At 40.1% G+C, this 12183-nt stretch overlaps 1 protein-coding gene across 1 annotated transcript; it reads left to right on the top strand.

Moving 5' to 3' along the window:
• The first annotated feature begins 11010 nt into the window (after positions 1 to 11010).
• Positions 11011 to 11943, top strand: LOC103730433 (olfactory receptor-like protein OLF3). The gene has a single exon (XM_008828650.1). The coding sequence runs from the start codon at positions 11011 to 11013 to the stop codon at positions 11941 to 11943; it is 933 nt and encodes a 310-aa protein (XP_008826872.1).
• The last annotated feature ends 240 nt before the right edge of the window (positions 11944 to 12183 follow it).

Consider the following 12183-nt stretch of genomic DNA (forward strand, 5'->3'; position numbering starts at 1 on the left):
TGAAAACCATTTTTCTTTCCCTTGAACAGTCCAGCAAAACACAATTCACATAAGCAGAAGATGAAGCACAGATATGCGTTCTCATGAGAATTTCTGCCAAGACGGATTACATTTTTGTAGCCTGGTTCTCCGTGTCATAGTTTTAACTATGTGTTAATAAACAAAAAATAAATAGAAACAAAGAAAATTGGCCTTCGTTGTTCATGTGGATTCTGCCTCTAGTCACCAGCAGACTGTAAACTTCTTGAGGGTGACAGTATGTAGATTTTATAGTATTTGTTTATAGAGCCTTAGCAGTGCTAGTGAATCCTCATGATGGCATAATTTGTTACCTGGTTCTTCCTTTAGTGTTTTAGTTGTCTTCTATGAAATACATAAAAGGAACACACGTTGAGTTTTAGGGTATTAATGTATCAAAGTTTATTTAAATCTCAGGTACATGATTAATCATTTGTATGCCTTAGTGCCCCAGACGTTATCACTTGCACCCGCCCTTTACTAATTTTTAAAAATTAAGGACTTGTTTTAACTCATTCTTATTTTCCTCTGTTTACTGCTGTTTTGAGAACCATTCTAACTCCCTAATATTGTGACATTATTTACTGAAGGCTTTCTGTGAACATTTATTTTTGGCACACACAGAGGTTTATTGCTCTCCAGAATGGGTTCACATCTACTCTCTTTCCTCAGCTTCCGCAGACCATCATCCTCACCAAACACTGGGCATGGCTTTTAAAAATTTTGAAGTTGCCTTACATTTCATTATAATCAATATAGACATATTTCACACATTTCACATATGCCATAGAGAGTAACTGATAAGTTTATATATCTTAAGGATAACAAAGACATTTGATGAATAATGTATTATAAAATAATATAAGATAATGAAGATGAAAACCAAATTGCTGTCCTGGAATATAAAATCCTATCATCAATGAACTGAAAAAGAAATGATAAAAATTCTCATTTAGATAATAGAATGAACTTTAAAAGAATGAAGAATTCTAATAAGTCAGATGGGCTCGAATGAGAGAATTCTAATTTCAAAATAGCACCAAAGACCCAAAATCATGGAGAAGTATCACTTCTGGATGAAGAATAATTAATATTAAAAATGTCGGATTTCCTCAAATGTGTATTTGAATTAAAGACACCAGCAATCCCAATATAGCACACATTTGCGTGCATGTGTGCGTGTGTGTGTGTGTGTGTGTGTGTGTGTGTGTGTGTAACTACGTGCACAAGCCATGGCATGGACGTGAAGGTGAGGGGACAACTTCTGGTAGTTGATTGTCTCTGTCCACTTTGCTCAAGCAGGGTCTCTCAGCACACTCTGTGCTAACTGACCCATGATCTTCAGGCTCAGTCCCCGTCTCTGCCATTCATTTCCCTGAAGGGGTGCTGGGATTACAGCTGCAAGCCACTGTATCTGGATTTTTATGGTTTCCAGGGATGGAACTCAGGTCATCAGTCTTGTGAAACAATCATCTTTACCCACTGAGCCATCTCACTGGTCTGGCACACATTTCTGAATGCTGTACCGATGTGGTTGATTTGAAGTTTCATTTGAAAGCAAAGCTTTTGTAAACGTAAGAGTTTTCACCTCAAAAGGTACAAGAGACAGGTTATTCTTTAAATATGAGCAATCAAGGCTCAGGAACACAGATTTAGCTTGGCCTAAATAATGTGTTACAGCGTGGAAACAACTTCATGAAGTTTTCAGTTAAAAATTAAAAGAAAGTCATAAAACAAGGCATTTTTCAAATACATTGGTGGAAACATCAGGTAGGCAAGTTATAGCAAAGTGGGAAAATCTGTCCTATAGGTTTCTGCTCTCTGATGACATTCTTTTAAAAAATATTTTATTTGTTATTTTTATTTTATGTGTATGAATGTATTGTCTGCATGTATGTAAGTGCACCTGTGCCATGCAGTGCCTGCCTGTGGAGGTCAGAAGAGGGCATCGGATTCCCTAGAACTGGAGTTACAAATGATTGTTAGCTGCCTTGCGGGTTCTGGGAACCAAACCTGGGTCCTCTGCAAGAGCAGTCAGTGCTCTTAACCGCTGAGCCATCTCTCCAGCCCCTCTGATAATATTCTTAAATGTTGGCTTGGTGGAAGGTATTGTTCTGTTAATAAATTCCAAAATAGTTTACATGTTAGCCACAACGATGGTAGGTCACGCACACTGGTGAGCAATGACTGGTCGTTAGGGAAACCAAAGAGCCAAGATAACTTGACTCTGGATTCGCAACATTGTAGCTCTCCACAATCACTCTAAGCAGTCATTCAGCACTGCAGCATCATTAAGAAGTATATTTTTTTTAGGAACTTTAGTTCACCATTATCAAACAAGAGTAACCAAAAGGATTTATTCATTAAACATTTTTATAAATAGTACAGTGGGCATAACCCCTCATATCAACGCTTAGTACTGTTCCATTTTTCTCCCCTTCTCCCTGCTGCAAGTCCACTTTTGCCCTCAGACAGCTTTACTTGTACTTTCATGTCATATATTCATACATGATTTCATGCATTTATATGCAATCTGGGAATCACAAATGAAAGAAACCACACACTATTTGTCTTTCTCAGAATGTCATAGTTCACTTAATATGATTATCTCACTTATATGTCCTGCAAATGGTAGGAATGTTTTATGGTTGAAAAAGTATATTCTGTGTCCATATCACGGTTTCCTTATCCATTGCTCTGTTGTTAGACACATAGCTTGGGTTAATAATTCAGTTATTGTGAACAGCACTGCCATAAACACTGATGTGAAAATATCTGTGATGTGTTGACTTGGATTTTTTTTTTGGTAACTACCCAAGAGTGGTATAAGTGGCTCATATGGTAGACCTATTGCTAATTTTTTTGAGAAATTTCCCTTTTCATAGTGGTTGGTGTAGTACACATTTCTATCAATAGTACGTAAAGCATTTATTCTGTCCACATACTTGCCAATATTTATCGTTGTTTGTTATTTTATTAAGGACTGCCAGTATGACTGGGGTGAAATGGAATCTCAATATAGTTTGTAATTTGTGTTTTTCTGATGGTTGTGAAGTTGAATCTTATTTTCATTTATTTAATGTCTATTTGTGTTCCATCTTGGAGAATGATCTGTTAATTTTATTAACCCATTTATTGATTATGCTATTTTATGTCTTTGCCATTTAAGAGTTATTTTTTTGTTCTTTGTATATTCTAGGCATTAGTTCTATGTGATATATAAATATATATAGCTAGTAAATATTTTTCTCCCATTTTCTAGGCTGTCTCTTGACCTGATAAATGGTTTTCTTTTCTGTACAGAAGTCTCTGATTGATTGAGTTGATGTTTATTTTTATTGAATGTTTGTGTATTTCATACAATACATATTAATAATATTTAGATACCCTCCTCTATCTGCACTCTCTTATAGATCCCCCACCAGATTTCATTCATTCTGTCATATATGTTAAGGCCTATTGATTCAAGTTTGTGTACACAGATGTCCCTCGGTGCAAGTTCATCCACTGGAGTTCAGTTAGCCTATCTAGAATCGCTCCTTAAAGAATATCTATTCTCCTTCCCCAGCAGTAGTAGCTGTCAGTAGTTCCTCAGCTAATATTGGGGTTTGCTGCTCATTGTCTCATTCTATGATGGATTTTTTTTCTGATTAAGTTTGCATGGGTCTTGTGCATGCTGTCACTGTTGCTGTAAGTTCATATGAACAAGTTCCCAGAGGCCTAGAGGATGGTTTCCTTATGATTATGCACCAATCTTGTCTTTTACAGTCTTTCTGACCCCTCTTCTGCAATAGTTCCTGAATCATGGACAGGTGAGATTTGATATAGGAGTCCTATCCCGGAACACACACTCTGAAGTCTCTCATTCTTTATACTTTGGTCTTTTGTGGAATTTTGTGTGCACCACCCTCTGTTGCATGAGGAAGTTTCTCTAGTGAGAGTTGAGAGATGCATTAGCATTCTCTCTACCCCCTGTTTTATTATGTTCTGTGAGCCTTAGGTATAGAGGTTCCACTGTAGATGTGTCACTTGGGGCTGGGAATTACAGACACTTACTCTGTTTGTGTGACCAGTTGTGTAACTCTGTAACATTCTCCATCTGTTGCAAAGAAAAGCTTCCTTTAATCATGGTAAGTGGTATATTTATCTGTAAAGAAAAGTGTACAGGAATCTTTTAATTTCATGAGGTCCTATTTGTCAATTGTTGGCCTTATTTCCTGAGAGCCTGGAGTCCTCGTTATACATTCACATAAATAATGGTGGATGACTAAGAAATTAGATAATAAATCCACACAGTAAAGAGGAAGAATAAATTCAGGGAAAGTGCTTTAGGAGAGATGTCAATGCTATTTTCAAAGCAGAGATACATCATTTTCTTTCTTCTCTTTTCCCTCCATCCCATTTCCTCTTCTTTTGCTCTTCTTCTCTCCTTCCTCCTCATTTCATGATCCAGGACTGACTCAGGCTCCACTGAATGTCTTTCTGCAGACTGAAACTCCGGTGGTGTCCTTTCTATGTGGATTATATCTTGTTTATGTATAAACTATATATACATATACAATATATACATATAAATACACATATTTAGTTTATAACCTATATATACATATATAATATACACACATATATATACATATTTAGTTTGTAACATATATATATATATATATATATATACATATATGTATATTGGTTTTTGAGGCAAGTTTCCCCTGTCACCCCAGCTGTCCTGGAACTTGCTATGTAGATTAAGCTCTTCTAGGGAAGGGGGAGTGAGAAATGTTTCATAGTTCTGTGGATTATATTGCACAGGCTTGCCATCCTCACTAGAGTTTGTCACACAAGCTGTTTGTACTTTTGTTAAAAATAGTGAGACTAAGGCTGAAAATCTAGTGCAGCTGTTGAAAGGCTCAAGCTCACAACCCCAATTTGAGAATCTAAACTTTCTAAGTTGGAAGTCATGAAATAGTCTGTCTTCCTTAAAGGAAAGGGAAGGGCCAGTGTCCTAAGGGGGTTGATGGATGTGGTGGTAGAATTCCAAATGTGGAGAGCAGCCAAGAACAAGCAATATCTTACTAGGGACAAGCATGGGGAGTTCCTTGGCCCATGCTTACACAGAACAGAAGAAAGTCTATGGTTGTCTCCTGAGTTGCCCAGACTGGACCCACTGCCCAAAGGAAAGTGGAGATGAGTAAGTTGGAATGAGGAGATGGAGAACTAACGACATCTGCATCCTCATCAACTGGGATAGTGTGTGCACCATTCAGAGTGGGATCACTGAAGAGCAGAGTTCATTCCCTTGAGAAATTAAAGTTTGTCAAGTTCCTTGCTCCAGGGACAAAGAAAGCAAACCTATTTTCAAAGTTGAAATGGTTAGGGTGTTAGGGTACAAAAGTGGCCAGGTGGAGGGTGAATGAATAGAGGAAATGTCTAATAAACAAACCATAATTGGCCCCTGGAGATTTTCTTTCTAAAGTTTGAGAAAGTTACTATTCCAAAGGTACCATCTTCAAACTCCAAATATTCTCTCAGTTTTACCACCCTTCAAAGGCATAGCACAGCCCGAGAGCTCTCCAAAGGTGAGTCAGGCAACTTTCTATTTCAACACTCGTTTAGCAACATGGCTCCTAAAACTCACTTGCTGAAATCCGTAACTTTCTTTGCACTCAAACCTGCAGCACGGTGGCTTGATACAGCAGGCTGTTAATGAACTTTAGTCCTTAGAATCTAAATCTGATTCTTCAAGTCAGGAAGCCAGACTTCTCAAACATTCTAAAGGTTCCCAGTTGTGATGGTCCTGAGCTTCTTAATGCTCATCCTTGAAAATGCTTCCCACAACTGCCCATCCAGTTCAGCATTGCCACACAGTTTCTCTGGGAACCAGTGTCCACCCTTGCAAGTAAATTGTTGTTTAATTGATATATATTTTAAATTTTTCTTATATTTTCAAGATTATTTACACTTCCATGTTCCCTTATTTTGTTATTTTTATTCTGTTTAACATTCTTAAACATTATGCTTCAAGTTTTTGTTATTATGATTTGACATATGCTTATTTAGTTGCTACATGTTTAAAAATATTCTTACAGTTTCAAGGATATTTCCATGCATATTCCCTTAATCAATTGTTTTGTTATTTTTTAAAATTATTTATCATTTTTATTTTATGTGTATGAGTGTATTGTTTGCATTCATGTAAGGACACCTTTGTAGTGCAATGCCCAGGGAGGTCAGAAGAGGGTGTCAGATACTCTGGAACTGGAGATGTGGATGGTTGTTAGCTGTCATGTGGGTGCTGGGAATCAAACCCAGATCCTCTGCAAGAGCAGCCAGTGTTCTTAATCCCTGAGCCATCTCTCTAGTCCCCATTTTGTTACTTTTATTATTGTTATTTAATATATGCCTAAGCTTTGGGGAAAGGGGTAACTTTTGTCAAATCTAGACTTTACACATCTGAAAGCTGATCCTCTGGCATTTTAAGGGACACCTAGTTTTGCAAAAGTCATCACTCCATTTGAAAGTATGTTTCAAATGAAGAGGAAATGTTTGATCTGCCTCAAAAAGACTCAAAGGCACAGGTCAATTACAGTAACCTGAAAATTGTGGAGGCTGGAAAGATACCTCTATTTCTAAACTGTCTGCCACTCAAGCATGAAGACCTGAGTTCAGTTCCCACCACCCACATTTAAAAAGCTGGGTTTGGTGATTCACACTTGTAATCTCAGTGTTGGGGAAGCAGAGACAAGTGGATCCTGGGGGTGTCTCACTGACCAGTACTGTAATTGCTGAACTCCAGATCACAGTAAGAGACTGTCTGAAAAAACAGAGTGGACAGCATTGGACGACCAACAATCAAGGTTGTTCTCTGGCTTCCACATATATGTACACTCACCAGGGCATGTGCCTGCACACATACACACACACACACACACACACACACACACACACACCCAAAGGTATTATATATATATATATATTTCTACTTGAGATAAAATGTGGTGAGTCCATCAGTTGTGCCTTGTTCTACTTCTGGACCACTCTCTAAGTGTTCTGGAACAGAGAAGGAACAAGATTGCAGTGGAATGAGAGAGGAGCTGGTCAGTGGGGAGACTGATGCCCACAGAGGCAGATGGACCGTGGGCAAGGACTGCAGCCTAGGCTCTGCTCACATCTGCCCTATGCCCCTTGTCCTTTGTGTTCCTAGTAATTAGTGTTCCTTTTCCGATCCTGTGTTTAGCTTCTTGCAAAGGCTCTGAATGAAGGGTATTATGTACTTATGAGCATCTCCACTGTGCCAGGATGATTCTGTCAGAGAATTTCCTGTTATTTACAAAACATCTACATGCAATTTAGATAAAATATATTAAGATTTTAAATTACTTTTAAATTATTCATTTTAGAGAGGGGTAATCTGTACACATGGGAGTGCAGGTGCCCATGGAGTCCAGAAGAGGGCGTTAGATCCTCTGGAGCTGGAGTTACAAGTGGTTGTGAGCTACTCACGATGAGTGCAACAAACTGAAATCAGGTTTTCTATGAGAGCAAGAAGTGCTCTTAACAGCTGAGCCGTCTCCCCAGGTCCTAGATAAGTGTTTTTGCACCTAAGAAATTTGGGGCTTTCTGTAATGGTAGTGAAATTGCATGTGTGCAGTTAATTTTGAAGTTCTCAGTTTAAAACTGAGAATCTTCCATCTCAGTGTTAACTACTTTGAGCAGGGTTTTCACTATACTAGACTCAGATTCTAGAAAAATACCACTATAAAGGACAGAACATAAGATGCAGAGACAAAAATAACAAGACTAGAAACATTAGAAGTGCCAGGGTTTAAAACGGGACTTTAACAATATACAGGTGTGTTTACTTCAAGATTTTCTTAGAGAAAAGTCAGCCCACCCATTTGTTCCTGTAGGTAGCTCGTCAGCAAATCCACTGTCTCATCGTTCCCACTTATGGACATTCTTTAGCTTTCATAATCACTCCTAAAAACATAAAATAAATTTTACTTGGGATAATAAGAGATTATTTACATGAGCAGTTTTTGGGAAATACATTTCATTGATTTTATTACTTAGTTTAAGCATAGATCCTCTCCTTTTGTGTGTTTTAAAGGTTTTATTCTTTTAAGTCCAAGTTGTAGACATGAAAGTACAGTAAATAAACCCACTATTAACCATTCTTTTTTATTAATAGATTTTGTTCTTTGGCAATTTCATACATGTATATAATACATTCTTATTATCCCCCACTTCCTCTTCTATTTCTCTCCCATCTCTCTCTACCCCTCCTCCCCTATGGATCTGGTTTCCATATTGGTGACCTTTGGTTTTGTATTGTGTCTCATAGAGTTTAACTAGGGCTCTCTTATCCATCAGTGCCTGTGGGCTCACCAGTGGATACTATGCCTCCCCACTTCTCAGAACCTGTTAGTTTCCAGTAGTAATCAGTAAGTAGTAGGCCCGTAAACCCCTTCCCCATCCTTAGCTGACTGCGGATGGGCACTAACTTGTGTGGGTCTAATAACAGCAGCTCATGACTGGCCTTGTTGTGCTTAGAAGATGGCATTCTGTAATGCTTGTCCTCATCTTCTGGCTCTTTCTTTCTGCCTCCTCTTTTGAAAGTCTCCCTGACCCATAAGGGGGTGGTTCCAATGTCTTGTTTAGGACTGAACCTTCCACAGCACTTTATTCTTAGTGTCTTGTGCAGCCCTGGTCTCTACCATGCAGCATGAACCTCTGTTCACTGCAAAGTTGGGTTTCTCAGATTAAGACTGAGAATGGCCTTTGTCTCTGTGTGTATAAGAAAGATATTTAGAAGATGGTTTGATGTGTCAATTTAGCTAAGCAGCAGTGGTAAGTCCCCCCCCCCCCAGGACTAGCTCAGTCATGGGTTTTTGACTGGCTTTACAGTAGCAGGCATGGATTCCCTCTTGTGGAGCGGTCCTCGGATCCAGTCATGTTTTTATGCTAGTGCGGCCATGCTCACATCTGGGAGCACTGCTGTCTCAGTTACATCTAAGGTCTTTAAAAAAGACCTTTGTTTTTATTTTATGTGTATGAGTATATTGCCTGCATGTATGTAAGTGCACCTGTGTCATGCAATGCCCAGGGAGGACGGAAGAGGGCATCCGATTCCCTGGAACTGGAGTTACAGACAGTTGTTAGCTGCCATGTGGGTGCTGGGATTCAAACCCAGGTCTTCTGCAAGAGCAGCCAGTGCTCTTAACTATTGAGCCATCTCTCCAGTCCCACATTTGAGATCTTTGTAAGCAGTTTGTAAGAGTGTTTGTCTTAATATATGTGCCTGTATATTATGCATACCTGCATGTGGAGGCCACAGGACAGCCATGGCTGTTGTTCCTTAGGTGCCATCTACCTTGTTTTTCTGAGACAAGATCTCCTCACTGGCTTAGAATTTACTAAGTAAGCCAGGCTGGCTGGCCAGTGAGCTTCAGAGAGTCCCTTGTCTCTGCCTTTTCATTACTGGAATTGTATGTGGTACCATGCCTTTTTAAAAACAGTGTGCTATGGAGATTGAATTCAGACCCTTGTGCTTACAAAGCAATCACTTTACTGACTGAATTATCTTCCCAGCCCCAGGGTTTTGAATCCTTTTGAAGAGTGGCATTTAACACCTCCAAGCTTTGTGCCTTTCTTTGCTATTCTTAGAGCTTGTAGCAACGTGGTTCAGTCGACTGGCCTGAGAGGTTAACAGTTCTCTAATTTTCTCTAATTATAGTATAATTTCTAAAAAAAAAAAAAACAGCTTTGATGAATTTTCTTGGCATCATAGACCTCATTTCAAACAATATTAATTCCTGAATAATTTACAGCTAATCATCTGAACAATGATATTTTCATAGTACTGAACTTTAACCTTAGCTACCTCGACCACCTCTAAATGGGTTGATGTCTAATGACCAGTCCAAAAGCAGAAACTGGAAGCCATCAACAGAGGTACTGCGTGGGCACTCCTCTGTAGTCACAGGGTGTCGCCAGAGTTCTCTCTGGGTCTCTTGCGCTATCAGGCAAACCATATAACATATCTTTATGTACATTTATTATTATCGTAGGGGGGAGGGGAGTGACTTAGAAAGAAACGAACACCCAGTGCCTAGCTCCCCCTCAGCTCTGTGCTGGCTCAGACCCCGCCATACTAGCGTTTGCCCATGCCTCAGGGGCCAGGAGTCTTGCCCCAGGTCTATAAGTTCCAGGCCACCCTATTCTTGAGTACACCTAGACCCTCCATGGTCCCCACGCCTACCACTGGGTGTTCCAGTCATCTCCTAGCCTCAAGCCTCTCCTTCTGTGGCTAACTCTTTGCAAGCATTCTCTGTAGGGGTTAAGATTGAGTCTGAGAGCTCTACAGGGAAACTCCAGTAAACAAAAAGAAATTAAATAGAACTGGATATCATTTAGAATTAAGAGAAGCATAGTTTGTGTTCCAAAGGCCAAAAATGTCAAAAGTATTTGGGAGCTCTTACCTAATCCTTATAAGATTTTAGGGTTACCTCTTCAGAGGGGGGAATGTTAGAGTAGCAAAATGCCCCATTTAAAAAAAAGAAGAAGAAAGAGTACTTGAAGTTATCAGAAAAATGTGATGGGGAGATATGGGAGGAGTTGGAGAGGAGGGAGTGTGCATGGATTTGATCAAACACCTTATATGCATGTATGAAATTCTCAATAAATTATTTTATTAAAAAAACCTTTCTCACAAGGAGAGGAATAATCCCCCAATATAACTGCTAAGCCGAATAGGATTTTGAACGTGAAATTGCTTCATTAATTTCCTCTCCCATTTAAGGGCAGGTATTTGGGAGAAGAAATAACATTTCACTGAACTGAATTCTGAGAATGTCACTTCTTTTCTCCTTAATTTCCAGATGCACAGCTACTTCTCATTGTGATCTTCGCTGTGGATGTGTTCAAGCAGATTGTGGGCTCAGAAGTGCAAACTTTCAGTATGGTCTGAAAAACACCCTTCCAGTCCTAAAATTCATGGGCCAGGAAACTGCCAACCAGACATGGGTGAACGAGTTCATCTTGTTGGGGCTGTCCAGTGACTGGGGCACTGAAGTCTTCCTCTTTGTCCTGATTTTGGCTATGTACGTGGTGACTGTGGTGGGGAATTCCTTGATTATTCTCCTCATTAGACTGGACAGCAGACTTCATACACCCATGTACTTCTTTCTTAGTGGTCTGTCCTTGGTAGACCTCAGCTATGGAAATAGTATTGCCCCGCAAATGTTGGTCCACTTTGTCTCTGCCCAAAAGCTCATCCCATTCCATAGCTGTGTGCTCCAGCTCTATGTCTCCCTGGCACTGGGTGGTTCCGAGTTCTTCCTACTGGGAGCTATGTCCTATGACCGCTATGTGGCGGTGTGCCACCCACTGCACTACACAGTCATCATGGATAGGGGACTGTGCTTGCGGCTGGCTGCCAGTTGCTTGGTGGCTGGTTTCTTGAACTCACTGATGGAAACAATCATCACTTTCCGCCTTCCTCTGTGTCACAACGTTATTAACCACTTCGCCTGTGAGACCCTCGCAGTGCTTCGGCTAGCCTGTGTGGACATCTCTTTCAATAAGGTCATGGTGGCCATTTCAGGATTTCTGGTCATCATGCTCCCCTGTTCGATGACTCTGTTCTCTTACGCTCACATAGTCACTGCCATTCTGCGGATCCGCTCCACCCAGGGCCGTCACAAAGCCTTTGGAACTTGTGCCTCTCACCTCACTATGGTGTGCATGTGCTTTGGGGCTAGCATCTTCACCTACCTGGGGCCCCGCTCTGCCTCCTCCACGGACCAGGAGAAGATGGTTGCTTTATTCTATGCTGTGGGAGCACCCATGTTGAACCCTGTCATCTACAGCTTGAGAAATAAGGAAGTCATGGCTGCTCTTAGGAAACTTGTAGAGAAATTCAGATAACATGATGAAGATCTCAAGAACTTTTTGCTGTCTTCAGAATCAAACCAGAGGCCGTATAAATGTAGGTTGATCTCCTGCAGTTACAATAAAAAATTCATCATTATGGTCCCATCTTTGTGGTCAAACAAATATTCCTTCACGTGCTTAATGAGCTTCCTTATCCAGAAAAATGCCCGACCATCTGCATGCCAGTGACTTATGGGTTGGCCCATTTATACCCCATTCTCACAAATATACACA

The sequence above is a fragment of the Nannospalax galili genome, unplaced genomic scaffold (genome assembly GCF_000622305.1).
Source record: "Nannospalax galili isolate Female #2095 unplaced genomic scaffold, S.galili_v1.0 scaffold233, whole genome shotgun sequence".
Classification (NCBI taxonomy): domain Eukaryota; kingdom Metazoa; phylum Chordata; class Mammalia; order Rodentia; family Spalacidae; genus Nannospalax; species Nannospalax galili.

Bases quoted from the DNA above. Each gene is read 5' to 3' on its own strand.
- LOC103730433 (XM_008828650.1), top strand. From the start codon at position 11,011: ATGGGCCAGGAAACTGCCAACCAGACATGGGTGAACGAGTTCATCTTG.